The sequence below is a fragment of the Tricharina praecox genome (genome assembly GCF_024521635.1).
Source record: "Tricharina praecox strain CBS 144465 chromosome Unknown BZA05scaffold_35, whole genome shotgun sequence".
NCBI lineage: Eukaryota > Fungi > Ascomycota > Pezizomycetes > Pezizales > Pyronemataceae > Tricharina > Tricharina praecox.
In genome coordinates, this window is record NW_026250437.1 from 120,819 (window position 1) to 138,983 (window position 18,165).

General features: G+C 56.4%; 5 protein-coding genes across 5 annotated transcripts; 4 read left to right on the forward strand and 1 right to left on the reverse strand.

Moving 5' to 3' along the window:
- Position 1: 1 nt before the first annotated feature.
- BZA05DRAFT_186945 (DNA replication complex GINS protein psf3) lies at positions 2-904 on the forward strand. The gene is made up of 4 exons (XM_051479364.1): positions 2-117; positions 167-490; positions 566-677; positions 763-904. The coding sequence occupies exons 1-4, from the start codon at positions 73-75 to the stop codon at positions 831-833; spliced, it is 552 nt and encodes a 183-aa protein (XP_051335381.1). The 5' UTR covers positions 2-72; the 3' UTR covers positions 834-904.
- A 1,321-nt stretch (positions 905-2,225) lies between these two features.
- Positions 2,226-4,751, forward strand: BZA05DRAFT_411332 (carotenoid oxygenase). Its single transcript, XM_051484983.1, has 5 exons — positions 2,226-2,508; positions 2,564-2,634; positions 2,693-2,722; positions 2,781-3,896; positions 3,962-4,751. Exons 1-5 carry the CDS (start codon positions 2,266-2,268, stop codon positions 4,266-4,268), a joined length of 1,767 nt encoding a protein of 588 aa, XP_051335382.1. The 5' UTR covers positions 2,226-2,265; the 3' UTR covers positions 4,269-4,751.
- A 7,927-nt stretch (positions 4,752-12,678) lies between these two features.
- Positions 12,679-13,909, forward strand: BZA05DRAFT_315831 (uncharacterized protein; the record flags this gene model as incomplete). The annotated part of the gene is made up of 2 exons (XM_051480376.1): positions 12,679-13,377; positions 13,463-13,909. Coding segments are annotated over 2 exons (1,146 nt in total), but the record flags the coding sequence as incomplete, so codon positions are not given.
- A 290-nt stretch (positions 13,910-14,199) lies between these two features.
- BZA05DRAFT_448876 (molybdenum cofactor biosynthesis protein C) lies at positions 14,200-14,784 on the forward strand (the record flags this gene model as incomplete). Its single annotated transcript, XM_051487297.1, has 1 exon — positions 14,200-14,784. The coding sequence occupies one exon, from the start codon at positions 14,200-14,202 to the stop codon at positions 14,782-14,784; it is 585 nt and encodes a 194-aa protein (XP_051335384.1).
- Positions 14,785-14,870: 86 nt separating this feature from the next.
- Positions 14,871-17,223, reverse strand: BZA05DRAFT_379543 (pseudouridine synthase). Its single transcript, XM_051481887.1, has 3 exons — positions 16,814-17,223; positions 15,170-16,685; positions 14,871-15,106 (listed from the first exon to the last, which is right to left on the reverse strand). The coding sequence occupies exons 1-3, from the start codon at positions 17,183-17,185 to the stop codon at positions 14,940-14,942; spliced, it is 2,055 nt and encodes a 684-aa protein (XP_051335385.1). The 5' UTR covers positions 17,186-17,223; the 3' UTR covers positions 14,871-14,939.
- Positions 17,224-18,165: the final 942 nt, after the last annotated feature.

Consider the following 18,165-nt stretch of genomic DNA (forward strand, 5'->3'; position numbering starts at 1 on the left):
TCCGTCCTCGACATCCGTCGCGTCTCCCCAGCACCATCACGCCCCGCACTCGCACCCAACACCACGATAACCATGAGCAAATACTACGATATCGATGCCATCCTAACCGACGCCCAAGTCCCTCTCCCCTCCCCCTCCGCCTCTCCCGTCCTACTAACCAACGCAGAAACTCCCCTGCACCTTCGAACACGACGTCCCGGGCCTGGGCTACCTCGAGTCCTCATCGAGCAGCCCGGACATCAAAGCGGGCACGCGGCTGCAGCTCCCTGTCTGGCTCGCCGAGATGCTAGCGGTCTCGCAGCGCCTGGGCACGCTGTCAGACGTGATCACGCTGGACATACCTGTCGCACTCTCTCCGCGCGTGCAGAATGCACTCAAGGCCGATCCTAGGACCGTCGAGCTGCGGAGTTTGGCTACGCACTTTTATGGTCTCGGAGAACGCGTGCTGGGACTGTTTGAGGAGGAGGTGCTGTGCGATGTGCTTGTCTCGGTGGGATACTACTCTCTCCCTCTACCGCGACCCGCATGGGGACGGAAAGTATGCTGACCCGGGGGCGCGGGGTAGACGTACAAGCTTAGAGCAGCTGAGATCGCGGATCTTGCGCATAATCCGCAGGGTGCAATGGGCGGCGAGGCGGGCGCGTTCCTGCGCGGGCTAGATGAGGAGGAGAGGCAGTGTGAGTTCTCCTTCCCCGCACGCACGTGAAATCGGATCGGCTGCTGGGCGGGCTTGCACTGACGGTGCGATCGATCGGTCGATAGTGTTTCGCGTTGCCCATGAGAGCTCGAAGGCGATCAAGATGTATCTCGGAGGTGGGGAGAAGAAGAAGTGATATAGGTAATACGGTGCCAATGCGATTCACGACGATACGAGCTACATACTTGCCTATAAACGGAACGGGTTTTGGAGGTGCGATGATGTACAAACGAAGTACCGAATTGTCGTGGGATGGAGTATCGGTGGTACGATGGCTATCACGTTGGGCTCACCCGTGGATACGGCTGAGATCCATATGTGTCATCTTGCTGGAAGCAATTACGAGTCCGGCAGCGGTGGACTAAGGTCAAGTACCTAGGGGCTGCCTTCACGGTCCCAAATTCCCAATCATCATTCCTGATGCCTATCTCCATCTCCACCTCCATACCTATCTCCATCCCCACCACAAGCACAAGCACAAGCATGTCCACCACGATTGGCCCGCGAGAAGCGAATACCACACATGATACTACCGTTTCGTTATGAGAGTCTGAGACAAGAACGTAAAACGAACATGTTACCTATCCCAGCGCCGTGGATAAACCCTCCGGCTCGCTAAGCGGGTCAATCATCACCTATGTGCGCCGTGAAGCGACGAAAAAGAAAAAGAAAAAAAGGAAGGAAGGAAGCGATGTGCATGGCTGCGAATGCATTTTTTCCCTCTTGTCGTCGTCAACTACCGTATGCTCTACAGTAGAGTACGCGAGGGAGAAGAAGGTCTACTGCTCCGGACCTCCGGCCTTCGTATGTAGAGCTCGGTGCATAGTACTGGTAGAGGTGGAGGATTAGAAAGTGAAGATTCGGTAATCCGGTGGTCCTGTGGATGCTGTCAGACTCTGGACTCTGGTGCGTGTGGGCAGTGGAACACGATGCTGTGATGCTGCGATGGCGACGCTGCATTATGCATATCGACGATACCCACACTTCGCATGTGGGCACCAGCGGGGTAGGTACTTTGGCATAGGTAGTTCGAGAATCGAAACACTGTTAACTACGGTACTGCGGTCACGACACAAAACCAATAGCAACGATTTCCCAGTGAAGTTCCCACAGTCAACCCATAGTAGGTACACAAGTGGGCAGATACAGTCAGCGATGCAAACCAGCCGCGTAATTCCTTCCAGCTGATGGTGCATTCGAGGACCCGGAATCACGCCCGCTTGTCCGGGTTGTATTTGGAGCGTGCTGGACTATGTACCATAGTTATCGTCCAAGTCCTGGAGTCGTGAGCGGTGTCGAAGATTCGAAAAATGTCAGACGTCGACATGCAGAATGGAGTGCAGCATCAAGCCCTGTAGAATATGTACTCTAGATTAGCGATCGCCGTTGCCGGGTCGTCAGCGTCATGACATGACATCCCGGCCAGGTAGCTGGGAATGGCGGGGAGCAGCGATTCCGCGATTGTGGAGACCCCCGGCCGATTACTGGTGCGAAATGTGCTAGGTGCCCAATCGTAATCTAGGCGGGCGAGCACCATTATGCAGATATAAAAGTGCTGCTCTCGGCTTATGAAGCGGAGGAGATTTGTTCTTGTAGACGCTTCAATTCAATATACCCCGTTTCGTTTCGTTTCTGGCTTTCTTTCTTTGCTGCCTCCATCGTTGAAGATCGATACCGCCCCAGAACTCACTGTACCGGTCATGGTGTTCGGATTCGCTACCAGAGAGAGTCCTGATTTCGAGGAGAAGAGGGAGGATGAGGAGGAAGAGGAGAAGGAGCAGGCGTATAATGACTGGCCTAATACTGCTGGGGTGAGTGATCCTCTTCTCATCTCTGCCTTGTGTCTGCCGCCTAACTCGTGTCTAGTTTGACGGATTCCACGAGGAGACCGCGCCCGTCGAGCTGGTGGTGAAGGGGAACATACCTGAATATGCCCTGTGAGCTCCCACCATCTTCGAAGAGATGATCGCCTCCGCTGACATGTCCTCTTTACAGCGGCGTGCTCTATAGAACCGGTCCGGGAGGGTGCGTAATCCCAATCGATCAATCCACCCGCCCGCAACCGCACTGACAGTCCCACCAGCTATGACGTCCCCACCTCCAAGGGCACAACCTTCAGCATCAGCCATTGGTTCGACGGCTTCGGGCAAACGCACCGCTTCCAGCTGCTCTCTTCCACCCGGGTTCTGTACAACTCGCGGCACTCAACCGACAGCCTCGTGGCGCACGTGCGGCGCACCGGCAACATCCCCAGCAGCTTCACGTTCGCGCAGCGCCGCGACCCGTGCCAGAGCCTATGGCGGCTGTTCCTGACAACGTTCCAGCCGGCGATGTCGGAGCTGGAGGGGAAAGCCGACGGGCTGAACATCGCGGTGACCGTATCGCGCGACGTCCCCGGCCTGCCCGCTACCGCGAAGGACGGCAAGCGCAGTCTCTACACCGCCACGGATGCGTCCGTGCTGCAGGGCCTGGACCCGGATACCCTGGAGCCGGTGGGGATCGCGCGGCAGACGGACCTGCACCCTGAGCTGAAGGGACAGGTTTCGTCGGCGCATGCGCACGTCGACCCCGAAACGGGGGATCTGTTCAACTACAACCTCGACATCGGCCGCACCGTTACCTACCGTGTCTTCAAGACGTGCAAGGCGACGGGGGAAACGGAGGTGCTCGGGACCATTACCGATGCGCCGCCCGCATATATCCACTCCTTCTTCATGACGGAAAACTTCGTCGTGCTGTGCGTGTACTCGGCGCACTTCGGCATGGGCGGCATCAAGATCCTGTACAACAAGAATATGCTGGACGCACTCGACGATGTGTCCGCGGACAGACGGGCGAGCTGGTATGTTGTCGACCGGCGACACGGACGGGGCGTGGTTAGGAAGTACACTTCCGATGCGTTCTTTGCGTTCCATTCCGTCAATGCGTGGGAGGAGGATGGCGGCATCGTCGCCGAGGTGCCCGCGTACGAGAATATCGACATCATCAAGAAGTTCTACCTTCACAACATGAAGGGCGAGACGGATGAGGCGAGGAAGTGGATAGCCGAGGGGCGCTCAAGGTTCAGCAGGTTCTGGTTGCCGGGGCTGGACGATGTTGAGGCCGGCGAGGGGAAGGCACAGCTGGTATGGGCGAGGGAGGCGGATATGTCCATGGAGCTCCCCTCGATCAACCCTCAATTCTCGACCAAGCCCACGCGGTACGTCTCTCTCCACCCCATCCTCCACCCAGCTCACCCAGCTCACCCCACTAACCCACCACCAGGTACACATACGGCCTAACCAACCGCCTCAAATCCACGCTGATGGACGGAATCATGAAGCACGACAGTGCCACGGGGGGCCACCTGCTATGGGAGGAACACGCGCACACACCCGGCGAAGCCATCTTTGTGCCCGACCCCGCAGGCACAGACGAGGACGATGGCGTTCTGATGAGCGTCGTGCTGAATGGAAGGACCGGATTGAGCTACCTCCTCGTCTTGGATGCGAAGACGCTCAAGGAGGTGGCCCGCGCTGAGATGCGCTGCGCGGTGTTGGTCGGGTTTCATGGGAGTTTCGTGGGTGCTTAGGGAGCGAGGGGGAGGGGGCGTTTGGGTGGTGTGGAATTGGGTATTAGGTTTTGGCATACGCTGCGTTAGTATTGTTTACGATTTTGTTCGTACTCAATTGAGTGAGCCGGCCAGATTGGATTGGGCGGGGACAGTATTCCGGGAGCTTTCCGTGTGCGAGGACGAGGGGACTGCAATGTGCATTGTGCATTGAGATTCGAGAGGTTGGTATTCAAATATACCTCATGGTGACCAATCATGATTCATCAAGCCTCAAGTTCCGACGACGACTTGCACTTGCACTTGCACCGGTACATCTAGTAGGTAGCAAAAAGTGAAGTGGGATTGATACGGGAGGAATACCGCGGTCATTTGAATACCGACGAACGACCAGATTTTATTTGGCCAACTTCGGTAGTACTACGTGATCAGCGACCAGATGGCTGCGGTTTCAGTGATCACTACCGAAATACTTCCGTGCTTGCAGAAAGAGATGCTCACCAGTACTTCAAAGTCCGTAGATATACATACAATGCGATCTTTTGGAGTACCATGGGCTTTGGTAGATGCAGGAGCACAACAGAGTTTTGGGAAGTGTAACTGATATTGGAGATGCCAAAGTAATGTTGAAGGGCTGTCATAGTACTGGAGGAATCCGGCAGAACTACAGCAGCGGAAAACACCACGCAGTGTTGGCACTGCCCGATAGTTGCTTCTCGATTCCGTAGGGACTCAGCAGCTCTACTATATTTAGCTCAATCCGAATGGTTTCCTCTACGGTTTTTATTCCGTAGGCCTACAGCACTTCCTGCACTACACGAATGTCGTAAATATTTGCTTGCGTACAGCACGGCTTACTCACTGTACGTATTCCTGGAACTAGAGGGTTTCTACCGTGTGCATACCGGGTTCAGTGACCAGTGCATTCTGCCCACCACGGCATTTCGTCTGTAGGACTCTTGTCGGCATGACAACGTTTTCTCTGCAATACGTTGTTGCGCGAATTGGGTAGTTCTCTGGTAGGTCTCTGGTAGTTCTCCGGTATTCTGGACAGTGCGTAACACCTTACATTCAGAAGAACCGCGGTAGTTCTTCCGGTGTTTTGGTAAGCGTATCTTTACAACACTGCGTATAATTTGTCGATACTGCAGAAATGAGAATACTAGTATAGAAAACAAAATATCAGAATAAATCTGTATTCTTTACGACTGCTGGATGTAAATCTGAGCGGTAGTACTACTGGGGAACTTCGGGCATCAATCGCACCCCATCTTTTGCTCCTGTAATTAACAAGCTGGGACTCCGTCTTTGAAGAAGTGCGAACTCCGTAGGCAGTTGTGTAGGAACGGTATCCGGATTTAGGAGCAAATTTTCTTCATCATAAGACTGCACAGCTTCCAAGAATCTAGGTTGCATCAAATTCGGATAATACATAACACGAGGTAGATGCAGGATCACAACCAGATCCCCAAAAATACGTCTTGCAATGAACACCCATCAAATACCACTTTATATACAAGACTGAGGTGCCGCCTAACGTTCGCCGCGTAATCATATGCTCGTCGACACTCGGCCACAGCCGTTGAGCGTCCTGTACTCTACGTAGAACGGAACGATGGGAGTGACGACGTACGGTTAGGCAGTCAAACAATTTATTGGTGAGTGTCTCGGTACATACAGAAAGAAGAACCACAAGATTGAAGAGAGCCCGCCGCTCCACTGCCCGTCTCCTCCCAAAACTAAGAAACCACTATATAAACATTCGATCCAACGCTCCACACTGTGACCGTCGAGGCTCGGTCTCGACCTTCCACCGCGAAACCCTATCCGTGCCGACGTCTCCGGACGACTACCTAGAGTTTGCCACTTCCCCTCGAACGGAGAAAGTACACAAATGGTACAGACTGGAAAGAAGGAACAGCAAGGGCCAATACGATAACGAGACGTTCCGATTGGTCCTCGCAGAACATGGCATCACCTTCGACTCTCCGAGCCTTCGCCGCCAGACACTCAACATAGGAACGGCGTGTTCGAGCGGTGATTCAGACGCATAACATGAAGGCCCGATATATGCTACTGGATAGCAACCTTACACCGAGCGTGCAGGACCCAGGTATTTTGCGGTGGGTACTGATACTGCTTCTGCCCACCTACGCGGTGGAAGATTGCTGTCCAGTAGCATAGCTCGAGCCTTCGTGTTGTGAGTCGGGATCATTCGCTCGGACACGCCGTTCTCATGCTGAGTGTATGGCGGCGGTGGCTCGGAGGTGATGCCATGGTCTGCGAGGATCGATCGGAACGAGTCATCTCGTTGTCGTATTCGCCCTTGCCGTTCCTTCTTCTTCAATCTGTACCTACTTTCTCCGTTCAAGGTTTTGTTCTTCCAACGGCGTCCTTTGAACTTTCGAGTATGACCACGATGTTTGCGAATGTTTTGGCGAGGGTTGCGAAGATGCGCATAAGTAAACTCCTAGGTATCATCGAGCTCGTCTGGGGTTCCTTCTAGCTCCTGGCGTATATCGGATAGCAAGGAGGTTGTTGAAATATACGGGTAGACAAATGATGATATTATACCTATACGATACCGGAAGCAGACGTCATGGCCAGTTAGGTTCAGTTGCGGAACAGACAGAAGCGGAGTTTTATGGTCTGGGACATATAGGGCTTCTATGTACCCGGAGCTCCATCCCACAGTCAAACCGGAAGTGAATTTGGCCGATGGCAGTTGCTAGACTCGTGGATTCGGCCGAATCAACGTCCAGAGGTGGGTCGAGGGTCCGGTACGGTATTCATCGAAATCCGCCAGGTTAGGTGTGATGTGATGAGTAGAACCAGAGCCGAAATCCAATGGCTGGTGCTTCTAAGTGCGTTGCCGACAGAGCGGGCACTGGCCGTTAGGCCACGTACTATGTTGTCACCATCGGCGTTCCCAAAGGGTCCGGATGCCTGGGAAGCTCGCCTGTGTTGGTTTTCCTTCCGTATCTGGGCTGCATTGTCCTTCATCCGACATTCACCAGCTCTATATATGGCCTTTCTTCGTACAGTAGAAGCATACTACCTATGTCGGGGTCCGAGCTTTCCGGCTTCCTGTCATAGGGCTTACCAGTGTTTTTTCCGCAGCCCTTCCGCTTCCCATGTTTTCCGGAGTTCCTCCTATTGGTATTGGTTGGTCACCATTGCCTGAATAAACAGTAGTACCGGCGGTGTTAGGATTAGACCCAGCTAACGCGGTGCAGAGGTTTTCGGAGGCTTCGTGCTCGATAAGGACTGCGGCGACAGAGTCGAGGGTTTGGTCTTCCCAAGGGTTCCCTTTTCAGGATGACGACTATGTTTGCGAATGCTTTGGGAAGGGTTGCGAGGAGGCGCATGAGTACAGTCCTCTCTTCTTGTTCGTCTGCGGTACCTTCTAACTCCTGTTTTATATCTGATAGGTAGGAGATGTAGTCGGACACCGGAGTTCTAGGTTTCATCGATGAGTTGTGAAAGCGGGAGATGGTGGCTATACGTGCTGACTGAGATGTTGCGCAGTCAAGTCACTGTCCAAGGGCTTCCCATGCGCATTGCGGGTCGCGATGGCCAAGGCCACTGATAAAGGAACGGATAATTGGCTCAGTGGACGATCGTATCACGCCGAAGGCTTTGTTCGACCGTCTAGAGTAGTCTCTTCCGAGGGCAGATGTCATGTTGGCTGATGCTCCTTCCAAGCCGAGGACAATGTCACGGGCGTCGTCCATACCGAGGAAGTCCACGAGATCGTTCTGGTCCCAACATCTTGGCAACAAGTCCGTCTAAAGTCCGCAGCCCCGAGTGATAGTTTCTTGCGGTGACTTGGGCTGTGGAGCCGTGTTTGCTGGTGTGCATCGCGGTGGGCTCGGCCATGGTTTTTGGTGGTCGCCATAGTCTAGTAAGGCCGCATGCGCTGGATTCATAGTCTGTTGAAATATGGATAGAACGATAGAGATGATTGATTTGATACAGAAAAAACCTATCGTCAGCGGGCGGCGAGGCCTCTCTTTATACAAGATTGAGGTGCCGCCTAAAGTTCGCCGCCGTATAGTTAACCATATGCTCCTCGACACTCAGACTTCAGTCGACGCCGTCGAGGCCCGGTCTCGACCGTCCACCGCAAAACCTTATTCGTGCCGACGTCTCTTGGCGACCAAAGTTTGACAACGTTTATGTGGAAGCCGTTCTTCTGCACTCAGTCTTATACTAGTACTCGAGTTTATACTATAGAGAGAGATCTTCCTGTTTTATTTTGCATGCAGCCTATCTAGACTATGGCGAACCCACAACCTCCGTTTCCTGTCCGCCCTGGCCAGTCGAGGTGAAAAACCCACCCGGGACCGACCAGTCTGATGCGGCACCCCACTTCCCCCGCCCCATCCGCCTCGGACCGACACAAGCAAAGAAAAAGTATATCGTCAGTAAAGACCGGTATGGGCCCACATGCCCGCTCCTCCTGCTGCACCTCGCCTCTCTTCCCCTCGAGTTTATACTGTAAAGGGCCCGGTTGGATGGCCTCAGTTTTAGCGAAAACTGTCAGTTTTTCGAGAAACTGAGCAAATGGAACTGAGACCCCGTTTGGATGGCACAAAAACTTAAAAAAAAAACCTGAAACTGTGCGGCTCCAGCGACGAAACTGGTACTGGCCTCGAGAGATCATTTCTTTGCTGCCACTCAGTATCGCATTTTAACTTCAACCATGGACTCCCTTTACGGGGAAGAGACAAAAGCGGGGCCACAATGTGTCCACTACATATTAAAGTTCTGGCGAAGCCTATTATTCAGACTTATGGCTGAGTAATCTAAAAATTGCCAAACACTCTGTTCATCTCACAGTTCTCCGGAAACTGAAACTGGACAGTATTCGGTGTCCCGGCGGGGAACTGAATTTCGCTCTAACATTGGAACTGAAAACTGAGGCCATCCAAACGGGCCCTAATAAATCTCTCGTTCCGTGCATATCAACAGTGCTAATTTTTGAATGCCATGATGCTGCTCAACTACTCAAGCCCAAACCGCAAACCCCCCTCCCCGTGGTGCAAAGTGCTCCCATATTCTACATGCATTTATACTCCCAAACAAAAAAAAACCAGAAACCAACGACCATATCTATGCAAAACTCCATTCCCATCAGATTCCCCACCGGCCTCACTCCTCCCCTCTGTTCTCGCTAACTACCGCTGCGGATACGGCAACGTATTAGTCTTCTGCAGCGGCACGCCCCTCGAGTCCCTCCTATCACTCGCGGCCGAATTCGTAGCGCCACTCTCCCTCCTCGGCGCAACGAACCCCGGATACGGTCCCGAGCTCGCACTATTCGTACTCGCGCTGGAATCCTGTCTTTGGGGCGCGACATATCCAGGCCTGACATACGCGGGCGCACCACCGGGGGAGACAGTGCGGGGGGCCGGAGTCGCCGTGGTGGACGACGGCAATACCGCCTTGCTCTTGATGACATGATTGAGCCTTGCAATTTCATTCTCCCTTGTGGCGAGCGTTGTGCGCACCACCTGCAGCTCATGCCACGTCTTCTGGTGCTTCGCCTCGTCCGCGGCCCTATCCTGCAGCTCCAGCCGCAGCGTCGCAACCTCGGCCCTGGCCGCCTCGAGCTCGCGCGCCGCCCCCGAGTGCTGCAGCGCCGCCGCCTGCAGCTCGAGCGCCTCCTTCCGCAGCTTCGCAATCTCTGCCATCGCCGCCGCGAGCTCGCGCGCAACTCCCGCGTGCACCACCGCAGCAGCCTGCAGCTCCCGCACCTCCGTCCGCAGCTTCTGCCCCTCCGCTGTCTTTTCCGCGACCTCAGCCCGCCCCTTCTCCACATCGCGCTTTACCCCCGCCAGCTCCCCATCCCTCTCCAGCGCCCGCTTATGTGCCGTCTCGACCTCAACTCTAAGCGCCGCCACCTCGCGCTTCGTCCGCACCAGCTCCTCATCAGCCTCACCCGCCCTCTTCCTCGCCACATCGATTTCCGCCTGCAGCACCGCAGCCTCCCGCCTACACTTCTCGAGGGCACCCGCCTGCTCCCGCGCTTCGGCCGACTTCCGCACCAGCTGCTGCGTAATCGTTTCCAGCTCGCGCGTGACGCGCGCGCACTCGCTGTCCTTGTCCGCGAGCACCCGCGTAAGCCGACTGTTCTCGATTTTGGCGTCGTACATTTCGGCGGTTTTGGTTTTTAGCGTCGATTCTTGCGAGACCGTGAGGGTGCGCAGGCGGGCGAGCTCCGGGTCGGGCGCGCTGGACGCCGCGGGATGGGAGGGCGCCGGTGGCGTGTAGGGCGGCGTGGGCTGTGCGGCTTGCGCGGGAGGTTGGTATGCCGGCGGTGGGATGTGTTGGGACTGCGCAGGCTGCTGGGGGTGGGCGGGCGGCTGGAAGTGCGGTTGTTGTTGTTGTTGTTGTGGATACTGCTGCTGCTGCTGTTGTGACTGCTGCTGCGGAAACTGCTGCTGCTGCTGCTGCTGCTGCTGAACGGGCGGTCTATACTGTTGCTGCTGTTGCTGTTGCTGCTGCTGGGGCGGCTGTTGTTGCGGCCACTGTTGCGGCGGATGATTATACGTCTGCGGGCTGGCCACATACTGTTGTGGGGAGACGGGCGTCACGGGCTGCGGAAACGACGGCCGCGACGAAAAGATGTTCAGGGTCTTGACCAGGCTTCCGCCAGACTGTTTTGGCGAGACGGGCGGCGGGCGGTAGCGCGGGTCTAGGTATGCGGGCTGTTGTTGTTGCTGCAGTGGTTGCGGCTGCTGCTGCTGTTGCTGCGGAGAGTAGTTCGGTTGCTGGGGCGGCCACTGTGCCATGGTGTTTTTGTTTTTGTTTTGTTTTGTTTTGTTTGGATATTAGATGGCGATGCGGATGTTTGGCGTTGCACAAGTGATCGTGGCGATGGAGAGAGTTACGAGGGATTTTTAGGGGGCTCGGACTCGTTTTAATCGCGTCCCGCGAGCTCAGAGTCACTCCACCCTCCCTTATCCTCCTCCTCCTCCTCCTCCTCACATCACATTCCGCCTCCACCTCCGTGAGTATGGGTTTCCCCGCAGCTGCGCACTTTGCACGCTGCGCTGCGGCTGAGAAGAGAGTCAAGCCTTTGCTGGGTGCTGCTGCAAGTGGGTGGGAACATTAATGGAGTATACGAGCAGCTGCCCAGCTGATTGGCCGCAGTAACGAGCGTGACACCGTCTTCTTCCCCCTGAGCCGTGGAGATCTGGAAGGTGGGACAATGGCCACAGAAACCGCATGAGGACTGTGGGGTGGCGGCAGGTGGCGATGATGAAAGCTGTCTATTAGGGAAAACGTATATAAATATTCAGTGTCTTCTTGTCGACGAACCGCGCAGTGGACTTGTTCGGTTGGTGGACGCGGAAGACCGCCGGACACGTGTGTTTGAGGCTAAAGGGGCCGTTCATCCAGGATCACTCACGGAACTCTCAACAGAGCAGGCAGGAAAGGCTGTACGAGAAAAGGAATTAAAGTTTTCTCTCCTTTCCACCGTGAAACCGGGTCGCCATAGTCCAGACTCTTGAAAGGCTGTATACGACAATAAACTGATGTCCCTCTCTTCCGTCGTGAAACCCAGCGGTGGGCACAGCAGACGGCTCTGTGGGTGAGAGTGAGGAAGGAGACACGACGGGAAAGGCGACGGTGGAAATGGCCGAGCTGTTCATACTTCGCAAACGAGCTGTGGGAATTCCTGAAGATGACAGACAGACGTTGGTAGGATAACTACATCTCGAGTATTTGGTACCCAGCAGACTTATCTAGAGTATCAGGGCGGTCAGTAAAGTAGTTCCGACGTGACACGGGTGGGAAAGATTCAAACACTTCGATTTTGGCAGAACCAGTACCGGTGAGCAGTCCCGCGCCCCGGCTTCTGTGCGGGGAGCGGCGGCCATCTTTTAGGCGAGTGCGGACAGCCCTGTCATCGCGGACAGTGTTGCGGGGCGTAACGTGGATCCTTCGGCGTGGCTCGTCCACTCTCGGGTACCAGCGGGGCGCCACAGTAGCGGCCGCTCGCAACAACCTCCGCGGAAGTTGCCTGCGCCTGTCCAGTGTCGGCAAAGCCCGAGTAGCTAGAGCGGAGCAGCGATAACGGAGTCGGCGCAACGTCTCAAGAAATAATACCATGAGCAAAGGCAAACATGCTGTGTCCGATCGGCCGGCGATTATTGATCAGTCATGTTACTTAGGTAGGGGTGCATATCAGTAGGTATTTAGAAGCATCGGGGGGCAATCCGAAGGGTTCGCTTCTCTACTGCTGCTGCAACCACCTACTTCGAGATCTTTCCCCGCCATGTCACTCAGAGTCCCCCACGCTCGCAGCCTTCTCCTCCGGCGCCACCGACCGCCGCCAGCACCACGACTGCGTCTGCTTTCCCCGAATCGCGCCCACTCCTCCTCCTCCTCCGCCGCCGCCGTCTCAATCGCACGCCCAGATGCCGTCCCCCCGCCGTCGCCGTCGCCATCGGCACCGCCCGCCACACCCCGCCTCACCGCCCTGCGAACAGCCAAGCCGTTCTCCGCCTTCCTGACGGACCGCTTCTCGCGGCAACACAACTATCTCCGCATCAGCATCACGGAGCGCTGCAACCTGCGGTGCCTCTACTGCATGCCAGAGGAGGGGGTGGCGCTCTCGCCCGCCGCGCACCTGCTCAGCACGCCCGAGATCCTCGAGATAGCGCGTATATTCGTCTTGCAGGGCGTGACCAAGATCCGGCTCACGGGTGGCGAACCGACGGTTCGCCGCGATGTCGTCGAGCTGGTCGAGGCCCTGGGCGGTCTGAGGGAGCTGGGCCTCAGGGAAATCGCCATGACGAGTAATGGCGTGGCCCTCTCCGAGAGGAAGTTGCAGCGCATGGTGGATGCTGGGTTGACGGCGTTGAATTTGAGTCTGGACACGCTAGTGCCAGCGAAGTTTGAGTTTATGACCAGGCGGAAGGGGTTGGAGAGGGTGTTGGGAGTAGTCGAGCACACTGGCAGGATGGGGTTTGGAGCGGTCGGCGGAGAGGGGACCAGGACGTTGAAGATCAATGTTGTTGTCATGAGGGGCGTGAATGAGGACGAGATTGTGGATTTTGTCGAGATGACGAGGGGCAAAGAGCTCGAGGTCAGGTTCATTGAGTACATGCCGTTCGATGTCCGTCTGCCCCGCCCCGCCCCGCCCCGCCCCGCCCCGCCCCCGGTGCCTATCCCACATCCCATGCTGACCGAAAAATATGTAGGGCAACAAATGGGCCACCAAAAAGATGTTCCCATTCGCGGACATGCTCTCGACCATCCGGGCCAAATACCCCACATTCACCGTCCTTCCCCAGCAGCGCCCGAACGACACGGCAAAAACCTACCACGTCCCCGGCTTCGCCGGCAAAATTGGCTTCATCACCAGCATGACCGAGAACTTCTGCGGCAGCTGCAACCGCCTGCGCATCACCTGCGACGGTAACATCAAGGCGTGTCTCTTCGGGAACGAGGAGGTGTCGCTCCGCGACATCATCCGGCAGTACAGGGCTACGGACGAGGCGGTGGGCGCGGGGAGGGATAGGGACGCGATGGAGAGGATGCTGCTACAGGCTATTGGCGGTGCGGTCGGCAGGAAGGAGGAGGGACATAAACCCGCTGAGGAGATCGCCAGGGGCGAGAATAGGCCCATGATTTTGATTGGTGGGTAGTCTTCTCGGTCCTTCTTGTTTGCGCGCTTGCTTGCTTGGTTCGTTTGCTTTTGCTTCTATTCAGGCGTGCATTGGGTGCTTGTTCAAGGGGTTCGTTGTGTATGTGTATGTGTACGATGATGAATGGGAATGTGTGTTGGTTAACGTGATGGACTCGCTCGGGACATGTAGATAAACATATGTACCACACTGGCAGTGGCAGTGGCAGTAGCCACACCAACCCCCACCGCACCCCCTCCCTCCGCATCCCTCTACACCTCCTCCCCCACAGCCTCACCCCCTCCCTCAGCATGCGCCAGTACTCGACCAAGCCCTCGACCAAGCCTTCACCCGCCCCCTCCGCACTCCCACACCTCACCCCCACCGGCGCCGCACACATGGTACCGATCCACACCAAGGCGGTGAGCACGCGCACGGCAGTAGCCGTAGGGACAGTGACGTTCAGCAACCCCACAGCACTCGAGCTGATCCGCAGCAACAGCAACAAGAAGGGCGATGTCCTCGCGCTCGCACGCATCTCGGGGATTATGGCCGCAAAGAAGTGTGCTGACATCGTCGTGCTGTGTCATCCCATTCCCATCTCGTCGGTGGAGGTGGATGTGAAAGAAGTGGTGGGGGAGAGGGAGGGACTGGGGGGCGGGGAGGGTGATGGGAATGGGGTACTGCAGATTAGGGCGACGGTTACGTGTGAGGGGAAGACGGGTGTCGAGATGGAGGCGCTTACGGCTGTCATGGGCGCTGCGCTTGCCGTGGTTGATATGTGTAAGGCGGTCGATAAGAGGATTGTTGTTGGAGGTGTTAGGGTGATCGAGAAGAGGGGCGGTCGGAGTGGTGATTTCTTTGCGGATGGGCCGCCGCCGGTGGAGGGGAGGTAGATGAATGGATCGATGGCTTTGGTTGTACATGGTGGTCACATTGATGTCTGGACTGCTACCAGTTGCTTGTCAAACTTGGTTGGAGAGAATCCAAACCGATCCTACATATCGCATTTCATTCCAGTAGATCATCGGCAGTCTATATGATACGCCCTCTACCGCCCAAACTCAGGCTTAAAGGCCACAACCCCACCCTTCATCACCTCCCTGAGCGCCATAGTCGCATAGCAACTCGTTCCCAACCTCATCCTTATGACAACCACCATCTCCTCCTCCTGCTCCTCCGTCTCCGTCGTCTGTACATCCTCCATCTTCTCATCCTCTCCCTCACGTTTCCTCTTCTCTCCAGCCTCCTCCGTGGCCTGCTTCCCCGCCTTTTTCTTACTCTCAATAATCTCCAGATCGGTGCTGACAACCTGCTCACCGAGCTTACACCTCCTGACCTCGTAGCTAATCTCATCATCGATAAAGTTACTCATGATCTTCCTATAACTACCCGTGAGCGAGTAGTCCCTCACGCTCCTTCGCATATCTCTAGGATCGAGCTGCTCCGCCGCCATAATCTCCTTGTACACCGCCATCAACTCCGGATTGGCGGGGTACTCGATATCCCAGCCGGGCGAGGGAAGAACGACATCGGTAATAGCGAACCTCCCACTCGCGGCCTCCTCAGCAGAGAGCGCTCTCGCGCGCTGGATCCCATCGCCGCCGACGTCAGCCGAGTCAACGGGCGCGATAACCACCTCGCCGTCCTGATCGACCTCCTCGACAGGTGCAGGTTTCTTCTGTTCGGCGAGGACGAGGTCGCCGGGCAGTACAGCGGTGCGCGACATCCGCAGCCTCGCCGACGTAACGTGATTCCACACGAAGCTCTGGTACGCGTGCGCGTACATGATTCTCAGCGAGCGGGGGATCGCCTGCATGGCGCCGAGGTAGTCGAGGCCCTTGCCCTTGCCGTCGCCGGGCATGCCGCGCTCCGCGAAGTACCGGAGGATTGCCGACTCGGCGACGAATTTGCGCGGCATGGTCGACGAGGCCCGCGAGAAATCGTACGTGTCGTGGTAGATCTTGCAGGCTTCCGCGCGCTCCCGGTCGTCGCGCGAGAATTTGTTTTCGTTCTCCACAGGCTGGTCGCAGAGTAAGGCGTTGTAGCTTAGGATCTTGTCCACGGCCCCGCGCCAGTCCCCGCGCAGCAGGTACACGCCGATGTCGGACGTGGTGACGTCGAAGGAGCCGAAGCGCTGCAGGCCGTAGTAGTTCGCGAAGCCGGAGCGCTTGACCGCGTCGACGCAGGTCTTGACGGCGGCTTCGAGCGTGACGCTGGCGTCAAGGCTCTGTGCCTGCCGGAGGGTGATGACGAATTCGTTGCCTTTCAAGTCGCCCAGAGATAGGCCGTACGGCTTGTATTCAAAATCCCCCAGACGCGCACCTCGCAGGCCGTGTTCGCCACCGTTGTTCAAGCCAGCCAACCTATCCGCCCTGATCATATGCGCCGCACATTTCTGCGCCGTCACAGCCCGCCGATCCTTCGTCCCCGCAAACGAAAACGCCTTCCCGCCACTCTTCAGCTTCAACAGCCTCGCCAGGAGATTCAGCACCTCCATCGTATCGCGGTTCTCCTTGTACAGGGTGAAATGGCAATACTCGCCGCCGAGCTCCTCGAACCCCCCCGGCTTCTTGTGGTTCTTCCCGCCGCGACGCGAGCGCCGCCGATCGTTTTCGAGCGCCTGGACACTACCTCGCTGGATGGAGATGCACGGCGGATCGTCGCTCGTCGCCTCGGTCACAAGCTTGCTGTTGAACAGCGTGCGGATCAACGCGTGGAATGCCGACCGCGAGTCCTTGTTATCCATGGGCGGCGTCGTGACGTCGGCCGCCTTGCCCGGCGCACATCGCGCCAGCTCGATGATCGCCGCTGCGGTGTCCGCAGGAACGAACGCAGCGAGCTGTTCCGCCGCGGTATCCGGCGTCTTCTACACACCCATCAGCATCTCTTCGCCAGAAAAACCCCAATCGCACGCACCTCCACAGCCACCTTCTCCCCCACCTCCGCCACAGCCGCCGCGGTAGGCTTAGCATTAGTCGTCTCCCTCTTCCTATTCATATTCGCATTCTTCCCCTCCTCGCCACCACGGTCCGCCTGCGCCGGCGGCCTCGTGTTGACAAGATGCACCACCCTCCCAGCCTGATCGACCTCATTGACGAGGAAATCGGAGTATCGCTGCTTCAGCACGCCCGACCACGCGGGTAAGGTGGGATTGACATATTCGGTGATTCCGACGGCGATTTCGGCGGCGGATTGCGGGATTGCTGTTGTGCTCGAGGCAGTGGTGGTAGTGGAGGCGAGGGGCGCTGGAGACGGGGACGAGAGGCGCGCCTTTTTTGGAGGTGGGGTGGACATGGTGTGCTGTGCTGAGGTGTGGTGGGGTGCGGTGGGGTGCGGTGGGGTGCGGAACCGTGGTCAGGCGTGAACGTGGAAGGACGTGAAGGTTCGGTTTGGCGTGGTTGGAACTTGGGACGCGGAGCCGCAGGCAGGCAGGCAGGCTAAGATATGCTTATGGACTATCACTCGCCATTGAGTATAATGAATACATAGACGTTCGAGTACGTAGCAGCAAAAGGAAGAGGCTGCGCATGCGGGGCTTTGCTTCGCTCTCGAATAGCTGGTAGTTTGCTTTTCCCCGCGCCGTTCAAGCTCGATTCTGAATACCGGCTGAGTGATATCCCGTGCCTGGTCAACACGAGCGATGACCATGTTCATGTTCATGTACTCTACAAAGATGTCACGCGTGGGACTGAAGTGAATATTTGTTGAGAATACGAGTGTGATATTATCCAGTTGCTTTATTCATTTGCAAAACACAGCGGATGACCAGCTAGGTAGGTACATAGACATACGTACCAGACAGAAGCAGGAGCAGAAGCAGAAGCAGAAGCAGAAACAAGTATGAGAATAAACAGGATTCTCGCGGCGCACTCGCGGCGCACTCGAGGAGGCGCAAATGAGGCGCATATGACCAATCTGACAAATGTGCAATATCTGGGAGGAGTGATGACGGTGGCTTTTCAACGAGGATCGCAACAATATTGACTCGATGCCGTGGGACTCTCGAGGTGTCGTACGTATTGATGGCAACGGTATATAGCAACCGCAATAGTTGGCTGGTCGGTCCGAATTCGATAATCCGCCTACAAAGCGCTTGGGTATTTGGGCTCCGATGGCGATAACTAACCGGAACCAATGCCAGTCCGGGTCATGGTCATGCCGAGAGCGATGGCTCTGTCAAGTTTCAACCGGGTCCGGAGATTAGAGTTACGGCCCGCACCGGGAGGGATTCGGATACTTGGGAAGCAGCTCCAATTTGTATCAGTCGGTACTCT